The sequence below is a fragment of the Hippocampus guttulatus genome, chromosome 5, assembly GCF_054856545.1.
Source record: "Hippocampus guttulatus isolate MCC_2025c chromosome 5, RoL_Hgut_1.0, whole genome shotgun sequence".
Taxonomy (NCBI): domain Eukaryota; kingdom Metazoa; phylum Chordata; class Actinopteri; order Syngnathiformes; family Syngnathidae; genus Hippocampus; species Hippocampus guttulatus.
The window spans coordinates 15,999,808-16,025,648 of NC_141265.1; the positions used below are offsets into that span (position 1 = coordinate 15,999,808).

The 25,841-nt window shown below is 42.6% G+C and overlaps 2 protein-coding genes across 7 annotated transcripts in view; both read right to left on the reverse strand.

Moving 5' to 3' along the window:
- The window catches only part of aopep (aminopeptidase O (putative)), a 78,056-nt gene extending 62,810 nt beyond the window's left edge, over positions 1 to 15,246 (reverse strand). For all 4 annotated transcript variants that reach the window (XM_086110873.1, XM_086110872.1, XM_086110875.1 and 1 more), the window contains exons 1-5: positions 14,276 to 15,246; positions 12,851 to 13,020; positions 12,077 to 12,293; positions 11,105 to 11,303; positions 10,154 to 10,278 (exon numbers count right to left, since the gene is read on the reverse strand). In XM_086110873.1, the coding sequence (XP_085966999.1) occupies positions 10,154 to 10,278; positions 11,105 to 11,303; positions 12,077 to 12,293; positions 12,851 to 13,020; positions 14,276 to 14,916 (1,352 nt within the window). In that variant the 5' untranslated portion in view covers positions 14,917 to 15,246. The remainder of the gene's footprint in view (positions 1 to 10,153; positions 10,279 to 11,104; positions 11,304 to 12,076; positions 12,294 to 12,850; positions 13,021 to 14,275) is intronic.
- Positions 15,247 to 15,648: 402 nt separating this feature from the next.
- dock8 (dedicator of cytokinesis 8) overlaps positions 15,649 to 25,841 on the reverse strand; it is a 62,867-nt gene continuing 52,674 nt past the window's right edge. For all 3 annotated transcript variants that reach the window (XM_086110611.1, XM_086110610.1, XM_086110612.1), the window contains 6 exons: positions 25,739 to 25,828; positions 24,983 to 25,219; positions 24,771 to 24,914; positions 21,532 to 21,638; positions 18,056 to 18,226; positions 15,649 to 17,166 (listed from right to left, as the gene is read on the reverse strand). In XM_086110611.1, the coding sequence (XP_085966737.1) occupies positions 17,115 to 17,166; positions 18,056 to 18,226; positions 21,532 to 21,638; positions 24,771 to 24,914; positions 24,983 to 25,219; positions 25,739 to 25,828 (801 nt within the window). In that variant the 3' untranslated portion in view covers positions 15,649 to 17,114. The remainder of the gene's footprint in view (positions 17,167 to 18,055; positions 18,227 to 21,531; positions 21,639 to 24,770; positions 24,915 to 24,982; positions 25,220 to 25,738; positions 25,829 to 25,841) is intronic.

Genomic DNA, 25,841 nt, shown 5'->3' on the forward strand with positions numbered 1-25,841 from the left:
ATTTCCGATCAGGATCAATGAGGCGGCTATTGACGATTACACAACGTCGTAGTCATTTTGTCAATGGCTGCATGGGCGATACACTGGGCAGGGAAGAGATTAACCAATCATATCAGACGTTATCTCAGTGGAAATCTAAAGCATACCAATGACAGAGGTCTCTGTCCGGGCTGATCAATAACAATACGCCTCAAGTGACACACATCAAAAATAACAACAACAACAATAATAATAGTAGTAGTAGTGCAAGAACAGAATGTACACAGCCAAGCCAGCTGTGTTCAGCCTAATAAGTAACTAGTCTCCCAGGCACACAGTTATCATCCCTCTTGCACTTGGTCTGTCACTGCATCCTTCAGTTTATCCCACCAATGCAATATTGAGAGTATCAAAATACACCAATTGGTGAGGTATAAGCACCACTGTTGGGACAAACAACACAAATAACCCCTTGAAAAAAGTGACTGCAAATCTGACAGCAAAAGCATCCCCCCATTTGGGTTCCACTGCTGCCTCAGTGAACAGGTTGAGGAGGAAAACATATTCCTAATAGTAGGTGATAAACAGAATGTTGTTCCTTGGTTATGCAACGCCAGAGAACAAGGCTGTGAGGTGCTAGACTGTGAAAGTGTGCTGGCTGCATTATCTCAAGAGAATATAGTATGACGTCGTAAAAAAATAAATAAAATAAAACTTTGCTGTTATATTGCGCTCATAACTGCACATTAGCCGATCATTGCGGTACTGCTGCACCCACAAACATGGTGGATACGATCGCCAATATAAAGAAATCTATATTTTACCATGGAAACTACTGTATATTTTGTGATACAGATGTCATTTTCCTCAGGATTAATCCAGTATCTATATTCATGTTTTTTTTCTCCACTGCTTCCGTACAATAACCCACAAAATTCAGAAAAATCTTTCAATGCTGGGGGGGGGGGGGGGGGCAGTCCGAGTATTAGGGTGTTTGTGTCACGTCACACCAAAAGCCATAGTCCGCAAAGAGCTTCAGAAAAATCGCATGGTTCAAAGGTATCACCTGTTTTTTGAAGCTGAGCCATGATTGGTTGTTACCTGAGCACTGAGCAGCTGTGATGTCATTTTCAGTCCACAACAAGTGGCAAAATGGCCATCCCCTCAAATGGATGTATCACAGCTTAACTCATATTGCACAAAGGCAATATTAATCAGAATGCCGTGTTGAGAATAGTGGGGCTTCCTAGAACGTATTCTTGTAAGGAAAATTACTAGGTTGAGTTCCCCTTTAAGTGTTATTTGGAGATGTGTGCTTATCACTGTCCAACACTGAGCAGAAAAAAAAAGTTATCAAGTGGGCAATGTGAGCATGCGTGTGTGTGTGTGACAGAGGCAATTACTCGAGTGATCAATGGAATAATTGATAGGATAATCTAAAAAGATTTGTTTGTGACAACCCTGTTACTAACAGTGAAGCATGTTGGTGGCAGACTAATGCTTCGGGGCTGTTTTTCTCAAGAGCATGATTACAGTAAATCACATCGAGCCTTTAATAATAAAAATATCACAGGAAAAAAAAAGTATGGTATGACAATGACAGAGCGTGCCTTTTTGCACCGCGTGACTACATATGCTTATACTACTGAAAAAATCGAGTTCATTGCTTGCCCTCTATAACCTCAAAACTCTCAGAGCCGTTGTAGACCGAGGACTTATAAAATACTGTAAATATATATAAATACTGTAAAATACCTCTGAGCCAGCTCATCTAACTGTGATGTCCTACGTTGTAATTTTTTTTTTTTGTGTGTTGACAGACAGCAAAATGTGCAGAATGCAAACCTTGCAGCTAGGAAAGGACTTGGAGAGCAACTCTCTCCCCGAGGCTGCGAGCAACACGGGCGAAGAGGAAAATATTACAGCATAGCTTTCCACAGCACTTTGTTTCACAGAGGTCCCACGACCATTAAAGCGTCTGGCTTTGCGCAGACAGATGAAATTACCCTCGGCCTCAAGGTGCCACACAAACAAACGCGCACACACTCCAAGATCAGGATACGCATCAAGAGCAGCCGTGTCCCCTACGCTGCACAATGGGTCCATCCATCACCTCTTGCAATGGGTTCTGTGGACTCATCCATTAGTTAGGGGAATGGGTGTGCAGGGACAGGGCTGTCTTGCTGTGGCCTTTAATCCAGAGTTATAGCACAGTGTGTCTGCTTTACTGTTGCTCGCAGCACTATATGCCAGCTGTTGCCGGCAGGTTCACATCTGAGGGCAGTTCAGTCCAACACATCTCAGTTATCCGATCATTGATCACACTGGAGTCATACAGAGGATGTCGCCTCGAGGGGGAAGGAGGTGGGGGGGAAGCATATCCAAGAGTAGCTATAATTTTGAGTAATGCTGCAAATACATTTTTACAGTTGCTCATAAAATCCTTAAGCTATCAAAAATAAATCGTTCGTTGATTCTTGCCGTGGTGAAATAGTCACACAGTCTCACGACAAAGCGCGTCAGCCGCGCCTGTCAACCGGAGTAAAATTGCTCGGCTTGAAACTTTAAGTGGGGGTAATGCTTTATTAGATACGAAAAGTGCTGGGCTATTGAGAGCACGGGGAAATGCTGGATGAAAGATCAGGTGTCAAAACGTTGGCTATGGGAGTTGTGCTCCCTCAGACAGTAGAAAGGAAAAAAAGGTTGCCAGAAGGAAAAAGATCACAGTGCTGTTGATGGAGCTACAGAATGGAGGTGATAGAAGCAGCTCATGCTTGACCACTTGATGAACAGACATACCGTCTCCCTCCCATTGTAGAGCTGTGTAATATGGACAAAACTATATCCCGCTATATGTAATTTTATATCCACACAACAATATAAAATGGATCACGATATATGAGAATGTGTGGCGATTTTGTGTTCCCTATTTCCCATTTAACTATAAAATGCTTTTTTGGATATAGGCCACAGAATTAAATGAATAAAAACAAAACACAAATATTCAGAAAAAGTAGATAAAAAAGTAATATAAGGCAAGGAAAAAATAGGACTAACTCGGTAAGGTAAATCTAATGAATCATAAGCACTTCTACCGTACGACAGAACTTTGTATCACAGCTCTACCCCCACAAAAATATACATTTAAGGTTTCAAGTCTGGATTTGATTCAGCAGTCATGGTCAGGGTTTCGGTTTCAAATGAATGCGTAATTAAGACTCGTATTTCAAGCCTGGGTTAGGTTTCAGAATTATGATTTCAAGGCAGGACTGAGGTTTCAAGTCAGGGTTTCAAGGAAGTGATATGGTTTCAAGTCGGGTTCCAGGAATCAAGGCTCAAGGATCCAGTGCCAACACTTTGGATTTGTGAGCTGCGTTCCCGGGGTTACTGAAAAAAAGCTCTCCCAAAAAGTCTTAACTACTTGTAATCACTTTAAAGTGTGCAGATGGGCACTCCTCCATCCTCTGTCCCTGTGCAGGCATGCGGAGTTGCCTTTTCATCCCGTCACGGTGCCTTTATGGCACTACAGAAACGGAGAACATCCACTTAAGGTGAAAAGAAAAAAACCCCAGCTCATCCTTAACTACTTGATTAACAGATGTCCCCCTCCCATGCAAAAAAGAAAGTCAGCCCCCCCCCAAAAAAAAGAAAAATCACATCACACTTTCCTGGCACAATACCTCCCAAGTCGCTCCTGAAAAGCATAGACTGTCGCACACTTCTAGAGTTACCACATGGACTGAGCTGGAGAGGAGAGCAGAAAGGCAGGAAATCCTTTGAGACGTGATAAAGAAGAGAGAGGAGGACAAGTTGTGGGGGGGGGGGGGGTAAATCAAAGGAACAAAGAACAGTCGGTTTTGAGTGTTATTTGCACTTTGAATGGTCGTCATCTCTTTCAATCAGCATTCATTGGTAGCAAGGAGAAATTGTACTACCTCCGCCTCAAGTGCCAAATTCCAGACAGGTAACTGAAATCAACCAGATACTGTACAGTGCAACGCAAATAAACATTAGGAAATCACCATGGATACGAATGTTTCACTTATCAGGTCAGTTACTAATAAAAAAGCACACACGGTCAAAATCTTGGTTTGGTGCTGTTCTGCTTGAGTTTTTCTTTTTTTCTCCTTTCGTGTTGAGGTTTCCAGAGAATGTCGGTGGGCGGAGTCTCCTGTGATGCACCTGCTGGCAGTTGCCATCAACCGGATATGTAGCCACAGGAGTAATCGAAGGAAGACACCAAGATATTGTTTCTTGCTTGGAGGGCTGCAACTGGTGATTATTTTAATCATCAATTCATCTGTTGATTATTTGGCGAATGGGCAATGGGCAAAAATGTTAATCATTGTTTTTCATAGTCCAAAGTAAAAGCAGATGTTTGCAAAAGTTTTATTTTGATTTGATGCAAAGATAAGATCTGTTTTCATGGAGGACTGCAGAAATCTGAGGATACTTACTGCTGAGAGATTTGGTTTCGTTAAAGTGAGGCTTGGGTTTCAAGCCAGGGATTGGTTTTCAAAATTGGGCTTTAAACCAGAGTTAGCCCTCTGCCTGTAGATGTTCTATTATGTTTTTGTAGTGGCAGTGTTTTGTTGCCCAGGAACCATGACATTGAATGTATCTGGACATGGACGATATATTGTGTTTTATAAAATTTGAGCTGGGGAAAAAAAAGATGACAGTTTCCCATCAAGCGTTTAATGCATCAAAGTCAAACTAGAGTTGGATGCTGTTTAATCAAACAAGGATCTTGCACAGTCCGTTTACATCAAGGTGCAATTGTTTTGTTTGTTTGTTTGTTGTTGTTGTTTTTTAATCAGAGAGCGCTCAATTTTTCGTCCTCATAAATGTGTACATCGAAACCCCTAAAAGGAACAAGTAGCGTACTTGCTGGCTGAGCAAATTTCATCAATGAAAAAAAACCTCTCATATTTCTGGCCATAGTCAATGGCTACTCCAGTGATATCGGACGAGAATCCACCCATCCATCCATTTTCCGAACCGCTTAATCCTCACTAGGGTCGCGGGGGGTGCTGGAGCCTATCCCAGCCATCTTCGGGCAGTAGGCAGGGGACACCCTGAACCGGTTGCCAGCCAATCGCAGGGCTCACAGAGACGAACAACCATGTGCACTCACACTCACACCTAGGGACAATACAGTGTGGTCAATCAGCCTGCCATGCATGTTTTTGGAATGTGGGAGGAAAGCGGGGTACCGGGAGAAAACCCACGCAGGCCCGGGGAGAACATGCAAACTCCACACAGGGAGGCCGGAGCTGGAATTGAACCCGGTACATCTGCACTGTGATGTCGACGCGCTAACCACTGGACTACCGGGCCGCCATCTGACGAGAATCTCTGTGCTTAAAGCTCGCTAGAAAGTTGACGACCCAAACGGCTATATGCGATACAGAAAAAAAATGTGCGCTGGATTGCTGTTGATGTAAGTGTTCACTTAAGGTAGCTGAGGAGCGGTATATAATTACTGGATGACCACAAAAATCACGCAATCACGGGCTCAGTCCAATAAAAGTTTAAAACTGTATCGCTGCGCTAAAGGGCAACACGGCAGCTGGATAGCGGCGTCCAGCAGGGTGCCAAGAGTCTCATGGCAGCCCGGCGAGTAACTTCCTCCCAAATGGGACCAATGTTGCTTCCTTTTGGATCATAAACATGGGATGCAGTCAACTGAAGTTAGGCTGAAAATCCTCTGGTGCCACTTAGTAAGGTCAAGAGGTATAGACCATGACATAATTTCCCCACATTGACAGCTATATTGCCACTGCAGTGCAAGTACAAGGTCCATGATCCTTTTTTTTTTTACTCAATTTTGTTCAGACAGCCACCTGTCAGCTGAAAGGCTTAAAAGGAATCAATAAAAAAAGAGGATTAGGAATACATCCAATGTGGTCTAAAAACATCTTTTTCCAATGAGATTCACCAAGACACGTACACAGGCACACACGTACGCAGGCACGCACGCACGCACGCACGCAGGCAGGCACGCACGCAGGCTTATCAGAGTCCACTATCAAGAATGTAGGGTCATCTCTCGTTTGCCTGTTTGCAAACAACGTGACAATGACATGTGTGTTTGTGTGACATCATCCCGGAACACATATCGTGACAACAATGCGAACAATGGATGCATTCATAACCAAGACAAGCACAGGAATCCGTGTGTCAGCAGTAAAGCATAACACCCTCATCACCCATGCTACGAGAAACGGTCATTTCAACACCTATGTCATTTCTGAACAAAAGGTTCCGTGGGGGGGAATTACCACCCTCTCTGGCATGCTATGCTCATATCTGATGGGTTCAACAAGTGCAGCGGGCACAGACCTTAGCTTCAAAGAGGCCAGAGGAAACGCAGTGCCCTTCCTGTCACTCCCAGTTAGAAGTAAATGACGTCGAGATGCAACGGGGAGATTTCTCCACTGTATTAACCCTTTATCTGGTGACCTGAGTGTGGGTTTGAAGTGGATCATGTGTATACATCATATCATAGATTATTATGACGATTTGGTGTATAGGTTGTTCTCAAAAATCATGGTCCAAAAAATTATATGTGCTTTAAATCGAAGTTAGCCTCAAATCGATAGCTTTCGGCAAATGTTGGACTAGTCTGCTAGCTTACAATGAGTATGCGTGAGCACCACATCGCCAGCGGAACGACGCAATGTCTGCAATTGGCATAGTCAAACCGACACTGCAATTATCTATGAAATCTTTTTGGCAAAACAGCCACCTCCTTCGACGGATAAAAATGAATTTTGCGGCTTAATTCACATTCCACGAATGCAATATTAATCAGAATGGTATGTTTCGACAATTTGGGCTGCATAGAACATATTACTTTTTAGAAATTGCTTGACTGCTTCCCCTTTCAACTGCTCCCTTAAGTGTTCCCCTTTCTACACAAGCCATCTCTGCATTTGTGCTCCCTTTTCCGGTGTCAATTTGTCTTTCTCAGAGAAAAACATTGAAAGAATTTCTGCAGCCCGCGAACATGGGGCTTATGCTGGGGGGAAAAGGAAAAAAAAAAAAAGAACACTTCTCATAGTTACATGAAAGCACGTAAAATTGCTAAATTCCTTAAAGTGCTGACTAGTGTCATGCCTATATTTTCGTAAGCCTTGTTCACACATAATGGTGTGTGTGTGTGTGTGGACTACACGGTGGTTGTTGCAGTCTCAGAATGCAGAGCTGCCCTTACTTGACTTATTAATCTTACGTTTCCTGGCCTCCCACTGTGTATCTGGGTATAAAAACTTCACACCACTGTGAATCCTCCGCCTCCCGCTTGCCTCTGGATCACACTACAACAGCTTCATGCCTGCCTGCCACAGGGCCCTCCACTCCTGCTGTTTCCGCCGGGCCACTGCACAAAATCGGCACTTGGCCCACTCCCAAGCCGTTCCCACATGCCTCCCAATTTCGAGATTAAATAGCGCCCGTCTCTGAAGTTCTTCCAGAGGCTAATGGCTTTTGTTGCTGGGAATAATCCGCACATCCTCTCCCACATCCCGGGGGTCCACTGGCCTGTTGTGAACACCGCGTCGGTGTCTCATCATCGTCTCAATCTTCCATTTTGGTTGACCTCCCAACCTTCCGAAGGCACAACTCCCCCGCTGTGACGTGCGTGGGCAACTTGGGACCCGAACCACCCGGGACGAAGGGAGGATTCAAGTAAGATGACCGAGTTGAGACCTGTGCAGAGTTTTACAAGGAGTCAATGGAGGCGCTGTCTCAAGCTTGACAAAGTCCTTAAATCGTGTTCCCCTGTTGTGAGTTAAGTTTTAGCAGGCATATGAGGGCGGGAAGTACCGTATTTCCTCATTAGTGGGAAGCGCTGTTTATTTAGTCCACTGCAGAAAAGATCAAGCACCTATTACGGGCAAGGAATTTAATGGTGGGGAACCCCTTCCTTTGTACAAAGACATTTTTATGCTCATTTTCAAAGCATTCATCCACAGGTTAAATAATCATACTTGGGATTGCATGGAGGTCAAGTGGTTAGTTCGTACATCTGTCAAATTTCATTTAACGTCCAGTTCATGTTTATTGAATGTGGGAGGGAGTCAAAGTACCTGGAGAAAACCCACACAAACACCGGGCAATGTGTTCAAACTCCACACAGGAAGGCAACGATTCAAACCCCCGAGCCTCAGAACTGGGAGACAGATGTGCTAACCACGAGATAGAGCACGGAGGTGACGGGAATGCGAAAGGACAGTAGGTGTTGCTGTTTTAGTTTGCATAAGAGTTCAAATGGGTTCAACAGTGAAATACCTCTCTCACAAAAGTGTCTACCGACTGAAGTATGACCACAATTTTTCCCTGAGGAACTTATTTGGGGTGGGATGCTTATTTTTCCTGAACAGAGACACCCATTAAAGTGGAGGCCACTATTTTCAGCAATGCAGTGTGAAAGCACCAGAGAGATTTCCTCTTGAGGAACTGAAAACATCAGGCAAAAGCCACTGAAGAGCAGCCTGTGTGTTAAAACTTGATGTTCTGTCCAAAAAAAAAAAAAAATGCAGCACAGAGAAAGAATCTTATAAGATGAAAGATGAAGATCAAAGGGCATTTCGGGGGAACACTTGCTGTAATGAACGTGCAAAATTGAGAAGTAGCCCAGGCACCGACCCCAATGCTCTCCAAATATTTGCGAGAGAAGCTAATCTGGGGCCATGACGCACTGAGCAGACATTTGCGGCAATGAGCTCATGTCCAGTCTTGCAAGGGAATAAAATAACAGAGACATGGACAATGTTGACTGAACGCCCCGAATTACTTTTCTTTGTCAACAAGGTCACTGGCCAGAACGTTAACAGTCATCATTTCCGCTTCAATTTTAGCTTCATTCCTACACCGACAACACTTTACCACAATAGAAGCAGGATTTTTTTTTTTAATTCAATAAATTATCGACAACAACAGTTTGTGGCCAACAGTCAACATACATTGAACAAAATAAATGAAAACAAAAATCGGGACGTAGAAAGCTGCCTGTCCGCCATGTTTTTGCCCGCGGACCATCAGTGTCAGTTACAAATTTTCGTTGGTGCGTGATGCGGAAAGTGCGTGGTTGCTGAAATGAAATAAATCTCACAGATTTGTAATGCATATACAAGCTTTTATGTGTGAAGATATCCAGATTTTATTTTCAGAAAATAAATGCCATTTTACAAGTACTCTGACATGTTTTAGGTTGATTAAAATCTTTATGGCGTTGGATTTTTCAAGTGTTGCAATGTTACAAGAAAAAAAAAATCTGTGGAAATTTCTTAAGATTTTTAAAAAATAGATACATATTTTTCAGGGGGAAAAAAAAGCCCAAATCTTATGTTTCCATACAAAAAAAAGGGATTTTTAATGAACAGAGTGGATCGAGGGTGAATAGGACATGGTATGATGAAGGCATAACAAAGATATGCATAAAAGCAGATTTATTTAGTTTGCGGAGGAACAGCACATCAACAGGCAGACCTATGCTTACACTGCACGCAAAAACATCAACACAAATCTGGCTTGTAGAGAGGAGAGCCTGGAGACCACCTGAACCACGGCTTTAGGAGTGGAAAGTGGGGATTGAGAAAAATTACCGCAGAAGTGAGTTCAGGATGAGAGCTTTTCGCAGATGTGGTGTGTTTGGGGGAAGATGAGGAAAGCGCAGGTCCAGTTTTTAAGGAGGGCGGTGAAGGCTACATTTCATAAGAGAAGATAAGTAATGGGGAGTTGCCCTTGGACCCTACAATTCAGTAAGGACCTCTAAAAGAAGATGTGGGGGCGGGGGGGGGGGGGGGGGGGGGTACATGCGAAACACGCCATGAATCACACTCCAAAAACAAGTGAAGTGGAGCCCAGGCAGCAGATTAAAGCGTCAACAGTGTGGCAGCCAAGCTCAATGTTTTCGTTGCTATATGAAAATTATAGCCCATGTCTTCCAAATTAAAAAAAAAAAGGGGGGGGGGGGTAAAACACCTCAAAACATATCATCTGAGAATTTATAAGTCCTGCTTGACCAATGCTTCGGAGACTACACAACAACGATTTTTAATAAACAGAGTCAGTCTATATTTGCTATTGACCACAGCCACGGCACAATTTCACCAGACTGTAACTAACTATCTCCCCACCCTGTGTTTGCGCATGTGTGTGTTCGTACCTGGCCATGCCCAGACTGGAAAACCCTGCTGGCACGATGAGAACATCAAGGCGGGGGAAAGGATGAACTCCCAGAACTGCCTGGGCTGCGGCTAAACATCGCGGCAACAGGGCGAGGATTCTGCTCTGCAATGAGAACATCAACAAGTGTCTTTAGCACAGCAAAAATACAGATGTTAGTCCGAATGAAAACACTTGAATAGTTTTTCGAGGAAGCAAGCGGTGTAAAAATGTTTATATTTATTAAAAAAATATATATAACTTTTTCTGACAAAAGGGGAAAACATTACATTTGATTGAAAAAAAGGTTGTATTAAGTACAGCATATGAGGAAAAAACAAAAGTAATCAAGTTTGAAGTATTGACTTTGTTTTCCCACGCCCAAAAAAAATAAACTTAAAAAAAAAGTATTGTGAGTATTTTCATATGCTCTGTCCATATGTGATGTGTTTTAATATTGTTTTTTTTAAAGGTTCATAACTTCTGTAATATTGGTGTTACTTTCGTTCGCCTTTTCTATGGTGTTACTCATTGTGTTAGCATTATGCTAGCGGACGTTCATTAAAAAAAGTGATGTGGCTTGGTTTAATGAAAAACGTGTGATTCGCTTTGTTTAGTTTCACAGACTATTCCGCTGGGATGCGGCAATAAACAGCTTCAAGCAAGCGCACTGGGCTTCTTTGTTGAAAAATGTTTTCTGTATGCCAAACTCTCATGGTATGCGCTGGGAGGGCAGAATAGAGAAAATCTGTATCTTTTCAGCACTCACTTTCTTAGGACGCATGGAAAAAAAAAAGATCACTTTTAAGTTACATTTTTTCTCACATACAGTACATACCAGTACATTAATTAAATTAATCAATCAACAGAGCGGCTGATCGTAACTGTAATTTGGGACGCAAGTAAGACAAGGAACCATTGTATTATTATCTGAAGTGTGAAAGGTCCCAACCTGCGCCTTCTGCAGCAGCCCAACGGGCGCAAACACACGGTGCGGGATGGCACGCTGTGACTTCATGGCGCGCTCGATGAACCGGCAAGGGTAGTCGCCATGGGAACAAGGGAAGCCGTCATCCAACATGGCTGAATGGTCGGACACAGAAACGCTCTCGTGTTGAGAGGACGAGCCCAAGCAGGCGGTCAGCTCTTCCCTTGGAACGCATTGAAAAGATAAGTTTAATCCAAGGTTAATAAAAGGGCTTTTTTTAATAGGTTCTCCCACTGAGTGCACAGCGCGTGCGTGAGGTATAATACTCATTCCATGTGTGCTGTCTCTTTGTTCTAAGTGTGGGAACGAAAGCCATGGAAATACGGACGATATACAAAACCGCTCCTAAAAATATCAAGGTGTCACTATGCAATCGTATTCTTTCTCTTCTACAACCAGGGCTGACTCCGTATCCAAGGGTTTTCGAGCCGCGTCCAAGTTTCCTTCCAACCATTCACTGAAAATAAAGGCCTGCCTTGTAGTGGGAGATTCCTGAGGCCGGCGGCAGGCTACGGCTGGACTACCACGAGAGGAAAACCAGGGCGGGAGGAGGAGCCTTACTGGAAATCACTGGCACACGCAGCAGGGCTGAGGAGTGGGGACCGTAGTCCAACTGGGCCCTGCAGCTCAGTCACTCACTGTATGCTCTGTCCATAAAAAAATGCGTGTCTGCTTCACTTGTTTGCACTCCAAAGATAATTTCTACTGGGCACCGAATCCGGAGGATGGAATTCTCAATGCTTTGATGTATTTTGTCATAAAAAGCCTGAGCGAGAGCCGCTGCGCCCTAAACCTCACCATGTTTTGGGGGAATGAAAAGGAAAAAGTTTGTCATGGAATGTGAAGAGGCCAGACTTGGGTTAATGACACCAGGAAAGGAGGAGGTCTTGAGAAAATAAAAAGCAAACAGCCCAAAATTTTTTTTTAATAATCTACCTGCCAGTGTGGAGCTTGGAGGCTTTTACTACTTTACTGCTTGAACCTCCGAGTGAGGACACGGGGACAAACTCCCCAAAATCATCCCCCTTTTCCCTCCGCCCAATTTCACTCGCAGGAAGAAGTTGAGCAGGGACTTGTTGCCAGCGGCCCACTGCCAAGGTGAAGGTGGAGGCCGGCATGGGCATTGTGACGTAGTAATTCCACAGCAACAAGTCTGCAGAGACCACAGACAAAGGCTTGTAAAATGTCCTACGTGCAAGTTTACATGAAATCAAGGCTAAAAGGGCGTTTTTATCGTTTCCCCACTGCTATTTTCTACAGGAGTCATCAAACTTTTCGTACCACGTACCACATAAAAAAAAAAAAAAAGGACTTGCTCTCCAAGTACAACCATGGTGACTAACCTTATATTACAGAAAATAGCTTAATAGGCCAAAGTGTTCATCAAAACTAAGGCAAGCTTTTTATTTTCTGTACCAAACATAACATTTGAGTGAAAAGGAAGGAAAAGCCAAAAGTCACTTCTCCTTCCCTGACATTACAATCATGCAACCGTGTACAGTAATGTAGCTCTGTAAATAGACATAGTTGACACACTTTTTCATCAGTACAAACAATTCAAATACAATGTCAGCAATTTAATGTCAATGAAAGCAAAATGTCACTCTTTTTCAACAACTCTGTCACAAATCGGCAGTTCAAGAACGCAAAGGACAGACTAAAAAGTGTTCATTCAGCAATAGCTGATCCCTACGCATTATTTAACCTTACTTGGGTCCCCAGCCTCAGTAGGTGCAACCTGCTCCTCCCCGCTCATCAAGACCACACAGTCGCGGGGGGCCCACACGCTGGCCTGCCACGTTGACATGGCAACAGGCGGCTCCTGGCAGGGGAAGAGGGCTCGGTTGTTGATAGGCGAGCCAGCGGTGTACACGCACGCCCTGGAAGGAATAATTAATAGGTGACCGAATTTCGTCAAAAGTCTCGAAAAAAGTGGTATAATTTCAAGTTCAAACAAAAATAAAAACACGAAATACGCTTCAAAAGTTTTTCCACAAATCTTTTGAGACTTCAACTAAGGGAACATCTGCAGGATGAACTCAACCAGTATGTACTTGTGATGGCAGTAGGATACCCGAAATAAGTGCAATCATACAATACAATATACCAATCATAGCACAAACAGACAAACAAACGTTCACACCAATGGACAATTTACTCTTCAATGACCTTCACTGAACATACATGTTTTTGAACGGTGGGAAGAAGATCCAGTGAAAACCCATGCATGTGGAGGGGAGAACAAGCAAACTTCACACAGGACAGCTGTAGCTGAGATTCAAACCCAAAACCTCAGAAATGTGAGGCAGTTGTGCTAACCACGAACCAATCATTTCACCACAAAACTCGACATTACCTATAAAACGTCATTTGGTGACAGCATTACGCTGCACTTTCTTGTCAGTTGTCTTGAAAGGCGAAGTCGTTTTGACTTTCATTTCATTATGCAGCTGTTAACATTTAAAACAAACAAACAAACAGAAAAAAAGTTTGCCTGTACAGTTTAAGTTTGAAGACTGATGCAATTTGACAATATAACAAATGACTTCAACGTACACTTGCTTTGGGATTTTAACACAGTGAGTTATGGGATTGTGTTCAACTTTGGTGGTAGCCAAGAATATCAGATTTTTATTTGACGCAATGGATAAAATGGCAGGCAGCCTGATATTTAATTTATGCTGCTACACAATAATATGTCATATGATCTGGTTGATGGTTTGCCATTTCATCAGGTGTGCTGTGGGAAATCACCCAATGTTACATTTTTCCTGATTTAAGTGTCAGAAAAATGATTTATCTATCACACATTAAGCATCTTTGTTCACCGATCTACGGTATGTCAGTGACGTATAGTGATATACAGAGCAATAAAAGGCATTTTCTTTGCATTTTTTATTGATGCCAGAAGATCGAGTTACCCTGTATACACCTGCTGCCAATCATAAAACAAAATAGCTTTGTGTTCAATGAAACACGACAGATTTCACGCTGAGTAAAATCTATTTCTCAGTCAATTATTGCTTCAGCATATATACTTTTGGTGATATTTTTGTTTGATGGTTTGCCATGAGATTTCCCTGACAAATAAAGGCTGGTATACACTGGATTACCGGACTTTCCACTTTGACTCACATGTTGTCCTGGTCTTTGGTCCACCTCACGGAGCCCCCAGTAGGCTTCGTCTCGTAGCAAATCCTGAGGGTCCGGGGGAACTCCCATGGGGAGGAGACCCCTTGTTTCCAGATCTGTAGACTCCAGCGGTCGGTGTGAAAATGGAGTTGGTCACCATTCTGCTCAACACCAGGGGCACGGCCACACACTGAGAAGAGCTCCTGCTGCCGCCTCCACTGAGAAGAAGGCATAGTGACCAACTTTTGGATGAGGTCAGGGGGTCGCACACCGGGAAAGGCGTCCAACAAGCATGTGATGTCCACATGCTCCACCTTTGACACCGTGATGTCACAGCAGTCCAGCACTAAGAAAAAATGACCTTCGGGTGAGGACTTGATATGATCGGCTGCCATCCTGACCCCTGGAAGATCACTTGAACGTTGTTCAGTGTTTCCAAACCAAGCAGTCTGGTTCCCATCATATTCCTCGGGCTCTTCGGAAGAAGTAGGTTCCAGGAACAGAACCACACTACCACTAATGACATTCCTGTCAAAATGAACAGTTAAGTCAAGAGCATAGTGCTTTACTAGAATGTGGCTAGTATTGGCACAAAGTGGAAGGTCGTCTGTATCAGGGTTTACCTCCCCCTTTTGTTCCTCCATGTCACATAAAAGACCAGAAATACTGGTTCAAAAGTTCGCGTGACAGCAAAAACACTTAAATCTAAAATGTGAATTACATTGAGACAGACTTGAGAGTTAGCGCATGCGCGATGATTCGAAGTCCTGCACTGTTTTCCATGCGTTCGTTGACAGATCCTGAGTAAATTTAAGGCGTGACAAGATGTCGTACTGACTTGACATCGTTTTCATTTTAACTTAAATCCCTAAAGTCAAAATAATGGCGATGATATTCAGCAGAGAACGAAAAGACTACAAGAAACTGTGAACAATCCACTCACTGTACTTCACCGACTGTCCGACACACGGAACGAGACCGCCAAATGTGTCGAAATGTGATGACGTACACGGAATAGACAGAAGGGAAATGTAGTCCCCCCCCCCCCCCCCACCTCTCTTGTTAAGCGGCTTCGGTTAACGATACTCTATTGTGTAAATAACTGGACTAGCAATATGTTGCGAAATTAAGTTACGAAATAATTGCTGCATTAAGGAAGTTTCGATGTTGCTAAATGGAAAAAGGACGAACAACTACAAATTACTGGCTACGCACTTTTTAAACGTCATAATTACGAGACAACGACGTGCATTAAACCTTTTACAATACATTTTTAATTACTTGATTTGGTTGTAACCTAATGTTCGTAAAAATATAACATCATAATGATGTGATTCTTCTTCAAAAGGTAACAAGCAAACAAGTGACAACACGTGTACATTTTATTGTTTATTCAGGTGGTTTGCCAGTATTATGCACAGAACATGTACAGTTAAACGCCGTGTAAAAAAAGAAAAATAGGTTAATGATGGGGAAAAACACATATCCAGCGGCTGGGTACACCTCCTAGATGCATTATGAAGGAGAACAACAGTTATTTACAAAGATATTGCTCAGTGGTGATTGAAATCCACAGTACTGATACGTGCTGACAGAAATCTCTCAGTATTGCCCAGTTCAGTTTACAGCACAAATATACATGTATTGATAAATTAATACATCTTTCAGATAGTATCAATCAAAACTGACCATTTTTGTGTGTGTGTGTTGATTCTCATTGGCTTGTGAAGGCATACTGTATTCCACAAACTGGCCTAAGTTTTGACCAGTTTGTGGTCTTGCTAAAATTTTAATACGTACATTTCAATGCCAAATTTTATATTAGTATACCTCAAATTGGGCTTGCAAAATAGAATGTATTTAATACAGCGATCTGTGTAAACAATTAGCCCAGTTTTCAAAACAGCACAAAATTCCGTAATTTACCGGGTGTGCCCTGGGTAAACAAGATGCAGAAAAATAAAGAACCACATACACCTTTTAAGAGAAATGAGAAATGTTTCTCATAGAATGTATTGTGACAAAAAATAAACATAAAATCAAGAATGTGCGGTTGCATTTGAAATGATTGCTCCGTAAAAATGTAACTAAAAAAATAAATTTGGCACTGTGAGACTGCAATCCACATTGTTAAAACAGTACCAAACCCTGACTATTAGTATTTTCATTAATACAAATGTGCCTGTTATCTACAAAATCAATTTCCACAAAATAAAATCCACTCTTTTCTTGTAGATTTGTACACTATTTGATGCGTCATGGATTAAATCTATAGACTAGGTTGTCCATCCACTACATGCAAACTTGTCAGGTAACTCCAAATAAATAAAATTAAAAAAAAAAAAACTCAAATTCAAACATATAAACATTTATATCGCACGTATAACACTCAGATTAGAAAATCAGTAAGCCCTTTAGCACACAACAGAATCATTTATTGTGTCCGAGTGACACAGCTATATCACAGCCACACACGCGCGCGCACACACACGCACACACACACACACACACACACACACACACACACACACACACACACACACACGCATACACACTGACACCTTATTGGCACACAAATGAGGTCCTGAGCCAGCAAGAACCTAATGGAGAACATCTCAAAACGTTTCCAGCATCATTAGGACATGTGAATATGTTACAATGAACGGCTCCATGCGTCAAGTCGCGCTCCATGACGAAGGACAGAAATGTATTGTTATTATTAACACTGCTGGTTGTCTTTTTGAGAACTGTGAACCAACTGTCGCGGGGTGTATTGAGGTTGCCGCTGACAATTTATTCCGCCTCTTCACAAAGCGTGGCATCCCACATTCGCCATGGCCTCTCAGGAAACTTCCTCCTGAGTTTTGCGGAAACTCAGACGTTTGAAGGAATCCCTGTAAAGAAATACAACCGGGTAAGAGGTGCACGTGTAAAAAATTTGAGCATCCCCTAATCCCCCCTCCGCTTCCGATAAAAGTCAGCAAAGGCCCGATTGTTGGACATCTCTAAAAGATTATCCTGAGGGATTATCCCGTGGTGCGGGGTGTGATAAATGATTTTTCCTTCCCACACATGAATCTACTTGAAAAATGATTGGGGCCAGCAATGGAAGATATTAAATCGATTTAGGGGACGAGACTCACAATTGTTGGAACATGGTTATGTGTAAAAAAGTTGGTTAAAACTTTTATTAGCTGAATGGCTCATGTTTTCAGAAACGTGATGTATGTTGATATCGTTTACAGCACAGGTGTCAAACTCAAGGTCCGGGGGCCAGATTTGACCCGCCAGGTCATTTTATTTGGTCCGCGAAAGCAATTTATGCGTGTCAACTTGCTAAAAAATTGTCATGTGTTAATAAATAACGTTGAGATTTTGCAATAATTTTGTCACACAGTTTACACTCACTTGAACAAAAATTGAACAAACTACTATAATTGACTTGATTTCAAAAGTAGTAATCTATTAATTTGTTGTATACAAGAAACAATTTTGTGGTTTCACTGTCATAACGGTCCTCCGAGGGAAGACGTAACTCCAAATTGGCCCACGACTAAAATGAGTTTGACACCCCTGGTTTACGGAATACACTCCCATTATGCATGCTTTGGTATGATTCCCCATTTAAATGCAGGTCTTATTTTAATGAAATTCCACCCATAACAATGCAAATGTGGATGTGCAGTTTCCTCAAATGCTTTCATTTAATAAAACGGCCGCAAACCCAAAAAGACCTGAATCGTGAGTGGATCTGAAGCGAGTGACTTTCAGGCGCGCCTTCACCTGTTCTCCAGTCGAGGCCTGATGATGGGCTTGTACAGCTCGGGGATCTTTCTCTCCAGCATGGGCCTCAGGCTCTCGCGAAGGCGGTTGTAGTTCTTCTTCAACTCCTGCTGGTACTCTTTTTGGTCCGATGTGATCAAGTGCTTGTTCTTTTCGACAGCCTCGCCGCACCTGTAAGGATGAAAAGCGGACAAATAAAGTGGATCCAAGGCCTTTTTTTTTTTTTTTTTGCTCTTATGGTGCACGATCATAAAGCAGTACAGCTTTTTAAGAATCTATTCACGGCATGGCCACAATGTTTGCATTGTCTCTCAGAGTTCCAACTGTAATATTTCAATCATCTGGTTTGTATTGTCTAAGTGTTCCCTTTACTGGATGAACTTTCTGAAGAGAGGCTCCGCTTGACTTCTGCACATGATGTAATGACCGCAAACCTAAGACCAGCGTCATCAGTGTCTCCAAGCAAACCAATCCAGGGGTAATCCAACCTCATGCTAACTGCAGCCTGCATCCATTCGACCCAAATTAACAGCCCTTTGCAAGCCAAAACAGCCTCAAGAGGGACATGCCTGTTGGATGTTTCCATCCTCTAGTATGTAATAACATAATCAATTGCAGGCCAGAAGCCGACGCACAGAATTATGCGCAGGAAAGAGGAACACCAGTAGATTAGGAATAATAATAAGGTAAGGCGGCTCAAGCAGGACAGTGAGCAAGTTCAGGAGGTCCGCCCGCGGTCCTCCAGACCGACAAAGCGGTCCGGAGGAAATCAGGGAAACTGCCGTGATTACAAACATATGTCGCAGTTAATCCCGCAAATTTTGAATGAGGGTGAGAATGGAAAAGGCATCGGTATGTAACACTATACGCTACGGTAAATAGTCGAGGCAAGGAGCACGCTTGACCAGAAGGAGGGATTTTCCGAGACAAGGTCTGCTGATGTGTAAACTGGGTAGCCGTCTCGTGAGGAGACGGCATTCACGCAATTAAAGCCGTTATCCCATCGAGGGGCGAACGTTTGTGAATGTTGGCGAGTCCTCGTCAAAGTTTGTTTGAGGCCGCAAACGTTAGCCAAACATTAATGTTTTTTTTCCTTGAATATGTTCAACATTTCCTTGCGACAAGAAAAAACGTTTGCGAACATCAAATCTGTTGGCGAACATTGACCGACCATCTTTACGACGGTTTGTGACCATGAACAAACCATGATGAAAAATAAACATGAATTACACTTCGCCACTCAGTGAGATACTGGCTTTGCTTTCCGAAATCTTTTGGGTTCCGATACTGGGCTCAATGAGCAACGGCTGCTGCTTCTCCACTGCAATGTACAGTATATCACAGATTTTTTATTTTATTTTTTTATGAAACAGATCTTGCTGTTGCAGAAATCCCTGCTATATCCCGAAAATCTGCAGTTTATAGCAATCGTTTTTTTAAAATGGGTTTTTGACAGCATGCCCCCACATGTGGGAAAGGAGAGCCACAGTTGCTGATTTATTGCAGGGCTGCGTAGAAGAGAGCAGAAGAAAGCAGAAGAAAGCTCAGAATTAATACGACACGGTGAAAAACTAAACACACACATTTCCCCTGCTGTCAGGCAAAGGCCCCATTCCCCCGGTCCGAAAATAAGAAACGTTTCGGAAATTACGGTAAATATTTGCCAACCCGCTTGTAGCAATCAGGGCAGACCGGAATGTGACATGCGAGGGTTTGGAAAATGAAAACCACCTTTTGGAGACAAAAAGGACCCCATGACTTACCAGATGAACATACACATACAGTGCAGCATGCACACACACACACACACACTTTTCTTCCTCCTAAATCACTCCAACAGACGCATTTCTGTGAGCAGGATGGTTCGAATTATCGTCTTAATTATTCAAAACACAAAGAATTCCTTGGGAACAATGATGCTTTGAATGGGAAGAAAAAGAGCTTGGCGATAACGTGACGAATAAAAGCTTGCACTATCATGGAGGGGGAATGAAGAACAGCCCCTTGATACAATGGTGCGGGTTCATTTCTATTCATCCAAACTGTCTGATTAGTTTCACAATCACCTGCGATTGTCGGCCATTTTGTAACTTCCATCATTCAAAAGTCAAGGAAGAAAAATTTAGATTTATCATCTACTGTAATCTATCGATGTCAAACTTTTAATAGCATTCATTCCGCGCTTCGGTGACTTTTGGAGATGAATGGCTTTAAAAATACGCTCGTAAAGTCGCGGGAAAACAGATAAGATTGCCAAATCCCACTTCAGGATATCGAAGGATTGATTGTTTGCTTTTACTTTAGCCTTTTTTATGTCCTTTCTATGACAACTGTACCAAAACATGACATGCTTTCATGACCACACATGAAAAAGTGTATGAGGTGGGACCGCAGTTCAGTCAGCAACAATCGATCAACTCATGCTTTTTTGTCTGTATTCCAAACTGCTGCCATGCAAGTAGAAAGAAATACCAGAGAGAGGGCGGGGCTAAATTTCGCTGCCGTTGTAATTGTAAGTTACGGACAGTTTTCACCGCATGTACACCGCATGAATATGTGCTATTTATTTTTATGGGCAATGATGTAAGATGGTGTCAAATGACAAAGTGTTTGGGGATAATAATTTGTTGCATATTTATGATTTAAACTGTTAATAAAGGCAATTTTGCAGGGGGCGTCCATTACTCGTGTGTTTTTCGCCTTTCAAGCACAGCTTGGCCCCTACCGCCTGCGATTGTACATGGGACGATATGATGGTCGTCATCAAAGTAAAGGTTTTATTTCTTATTTTTTTAGGTTTTTGAGTGGCTAGGTTCTTTTTACACTTGTATGAAAATGAACAACAAATTCGATTTTTGCTGCGCAACACCAATTACTTTGAAGTATTTCTTCATTAATTCATTTGATCAAATCTTATTATTCACAGTGGTTGAAATATTTTTACACAAATTATGGTACAAGTACCACTGATGCTACGTAGACTTCCTTTTCTGGTATGTGAAAGAATCACTGAATTTAAGTTAGTGAAATGCATGTTACAATGAACAGTTCAGTTGTATTTAACTTTTTGTTCAACATTTTTTTCATTCAGTATTTTATAACCGTTTGTTTTCGAACAATTATTTGGGTAAATTCTTTTTATGGGAGCTTTGTACAGGCATTACAATTGAATTGAATCATTGTACAGCCATTTATTTTCCTACATATAATCTGCACATACAGTTGCAGTAGGCTAAAGTAATATTAAATATATATATTTTTTAGGAATAAAATCTCAGTCGGTTTTTTTTTCCTACTACAAGGCTCCTTTTTTGAGGCGTTGCTTTGAGAACCATTGACCAAACAGTACAGACAATGCTTTAAGGTTTATTATGATGGCAGTAAATAAAAAACCTTGAAGCATTTCAACAGAGTTGTACATGACACAAGGACCCATTTTTAGGTCGCTCCTCGTGGTTTTGCTGACGCCAGCTTACCTCATAATAAACTCCTTGAAACACAGCCGCAGTTTATTGTGGTGACGGAAGAGCTTGGGATCCGCCGGGATCTCATTCAGGAAGACCTGGGCCACTTCCAGCGGGCCCTACAACGGGGAGAGGAGGAGACCAAACACACAGGAGTCAAGGTTCAAGAAAGAGAAAGCAAAAACAAAACCGCAGGAAGGGAAATGGAGCTCAGGAGAGGAAGCGTACCGATGCTGGAGTGTACCAACAAAGGAGGGATGAGAGACGACTTGCTGTCACCACTCCCCCGCTTACAGCCGCGATTCGCTATTGCTGAGACCCAAAAGTGGGTCAGTCAAGTCAAAGTCAAGTAAAAATACACTAAAAAACAATTTATTGCACGTTTGATAGGGGAGGTGTAAATATGACAAGAGGATTTTTGTACAGGGTGAAGAAAAAGTGATATCAACCCTAATGTAATTCAACTTGGCTCATTTGCATACTTTCATAAATTTAAACATGCACTTGTCATGTTCCCCGTCAGGTCTCTGGACTCCGAAAACAAACAGACGTAAAGTTTGTTGTAATTATTTGAGAATGTGTGAAGTGGGTCACGATTTTATGATGTGGTCCCATTTTCCCACGGTCATACATGCATCCTGCTCAACTGATCCTTGGAGCCTGCAACTGCAACTGGCAAAAATGTCTGCCCCTTGCTATTGTCACTGCGAATTCAAACCTTTGGTAGCGTTGATTAGGGGGAAAAAAAAGAAAAAAAGTTTTTCTATGGCCTTCTCTTCTTTGCACTAATGAGATGACTCCACTTCCTCAAATTATTGCCAACAAAGTTGTTTTGCTAACCTCTTCACTTCTTACATACTCAGAAAGAATTTTTTATCATTCATCAAATGAGAAGGGAGGAGGAGGTGAATCACATCATGTAATCATGAAAGACTCAGCATTCCAATGTTTTTTTTAAGGATGCAAATTAAGACTAAAGCATAAATCGGAGGAAACTTTTATGAATCCGTTTTTATGAGACAATGGCCTGTGGGCCCCTGGAACTCCAGGACGGGACCAATTGAGAACGCCTGCTATTTGCTGTTTACCTACTCTGACATCTAGTTATCGAGTAAAGAGTATTTTATTCGAGATCATTTTTTTTTTACTTTTGTTTTTTTTATTTATTTTTTATTTTTTTTAGAAAAGAAATAATTTGGGGGGGAAAATAAGTATCCATCCATCAATTTTCGAATCCACTTATCAACACAAGGGTCGCGAGCCCCGAGAGCCGAATCAGCAGTAGCCGGAACCGAACCCTGCACCTCTGCACTGTGAGGCGGACACACTGACCAGTTGACCACCATGCCACAAAAACATTTTAGCAGAAAATATCCGAATGTAACGGGAATACTGTTATTGTTTCGAGAAACATGTTGTCGCATTATTAGATCAAAGTCGACACTAATGAGGACAACTCATATTTTTAATTATCATGGCCACAGAAGCCATACTTGCGTCCTAGCCAAGGATTTGACTGTGAATTGGATTCATCAAGTCCTTAATAATGTGCTCTGAAATGCATTCAGCATACATGCCTTTGGGTATTTCTTTGAAAAAGACATTTTGAAGGCTACGTTTGAAAAATGCAGATATTTTGCGTGGTGATGCTGTTCCAACTTGGGAAAATGTGGGTCCTCGGATGAGCTCTACACAATAGAGAACCCCCGCCCGAAGCTCTAACAATTTGGTTCTTAGTTTCCCAGCACGAGACATAGTTCTCCTGAAGCCTATTTGTCATGAAACCGCAGCACACTCGCACAAGCGCCCGCTTCATGACAGGAGCGGCTAAACAGCTCTGATTAGCATCCCCAAAAAAGCCTCTTTCATGTACTGCGGACCCAAACAGAAGGAAAACCGAGGCCTCCCGTGCTGATTACGCCGGAGACATGGATGTTTACGGAGCTGCTGTGCGTTACGCAGCCTTCGGGTCCTGAGTGACGAGACCTGTCAGATTAGACGTTGGGAGATAAAACATGGGAGCGTCATCTTGACATCCAGCACGCCAGCAGGACCTGGAAGCAATCACATCAAAGCGAGCTCTGGTTCGGGCAGAGCACGCACGACACATGAAAGGGAGGGCGGCCATGAATTGACAATTTAACTCAATGTTGGAGGGAGGAGGAAGGCGAGGGGGAGGATTAAGGTTCTGGATGCTGCAAAGGCTTTGATCACGTCACCCACCTGCAATCTGCCACTACAATGCTAATTGTAAATGTGATAAATTAAATGGAGCTATTTTATGCCGGTCTGTTTAAGACCACAACCAACAACCCCCCACTACCTGACACATTTAGAGGGAGCACACAGGGGACAAGGAGGCGACGAAGAGGGAGGACGGGCATTCGGGGGTTAATACGACACATGAGATAAATATTCAACTTTTTGTGACAGCTGGTTTTGTCGACAGTCTTTCAGGGGACACATTTACAAGCACTTTGCAAATACTTTGAAGATGACTGACGTTTTTGGGGGGGGGGGGGGGTGTTTTAGGCCAGTGGTTCTTAACCTTTTTAGAGGTAGCGAACCCAACCAGTTCATATGCACATTCACTGAACCCCTTCAAAATAAAAAAATATATATATTCAAATTCAAGATATTAAAAAAAACGCATTTATTAAAAACAAAAAAGATATTTAAAAAAACGCATTTATTAAAAACAAAAAAAAGTAAATAAAATTTCAAGAAATAAGTATACTTTTTTTTTTTTAATTGTACGATGTACTATCACGACAGTCACACGTTGACTACGAAGCAAACTAAATTTCCCACAGCACTGATTGGACAAGCAATGTCATGTGATCATCTGCAGCCAGCGATGGCCAAGTGGGCGTGTCATAACTTATTGACATGCTGAGTCACGTGTGTCTTACCCTCCATAGGAGAGGCTCCGTCAAACCCCTGAGACCGACTCACCGAACCCCTGGGGTTCGATCGAACCCAGGTTAAGAACCACTGGTTTAGGCCAAGAATCAGGGAGTGGCGTAAGAATCAAACAGGGCAAAAAAAATCACTGCCCAAGTTACAGTTGACATGTACTGTATTAAAATTTGAAGTTCAATGTCATTCGGCCACACGCACACCCACAAATGCAGCCAGCCAGCTACACACACACACACACACACACACACAGACACACACACAGACACACGCACACACACACGCACACACACACACACACACACACACACACACACACTCACACACATTACCTGGTTAACAGTGGCTCCCACCGACCCTTGCAGTAACATCTGTAACATAACAGCATCGGGTTGCTCTCTGTGCGTGGCCACCGCTAGCTCCTTGGTCTTCTTCTGCATGTCCTCTATGGCCACCTCAATTGGAGTCAGGTCAAACTGGAGGAACAAAAAAAATAAGCATTAATAGGGTCCGACAAATATGGATAGCGTCTTTAGCGCACTACCTCTTCCTTCTGGATGACATTGATGCGCGTCTTGACATAAGGAAAGGCGTGCATAGTGGTGAGGATGGTCTTCCTCTTGTACTGCTCGCTGAGCTCGCCCCGCGGACGCCCGCTCTTGGTGAAAGGCGTGGTGTACATGAAGCGCCGCAGATTGAAGTTCTTCTCGAAGTTGGTCAGCCGGTCTTTCATTTCGTAGTCATCGAAGTAGGGCTCCACGTACGTAACCTGGATATAGGCCTGCATGGGAGCACGAGGTCACTCACTGGACACTATATTAGGTACACGTGCACCAAACATGCATGTAGGTGCAAAAATGAGACTGAATGGCTGTTTGTATATTTGTCCCCTGTGTTTTTCTGGTGAACCCTTTTACTTGAAATTAGTGATTCACAAACAATGTGCCACATGAGAAATTTCCTATTTATTTACCATAAATAATGTATCTTTGTTCAACTATCTATGCCAGTGACTTGTAGTGATTGGCAGAACAATTACCTGCTCTTCCACTAGATGGCAGACTACAATTAACCTGTGAATCCACTTTTTGTGTCATTTATTGTGACAGAATAACAGCTTTAATCAGGCCACAGATTTTAGACTGAGTAAGACAAAACAGTGTACTCTTTGGACATTTTTATTTAATGGTTTTCAATAAGATGTATTCTGCATAAAATATGAGCCTTTGCTCAATATAAGATGGGAACACCACTTTAATTAAATGATCAATCAATCTTCGAGAGACAGCATGTGACTTACCTTGTTAGGGTTAAGTTGTTTCCTGTCCACAGGCGTTGAATCTTTGATCATCACCAGGACGTCCTCTCCAAAACACTGACTGTAAAAGTTCTGGCAGCCACAG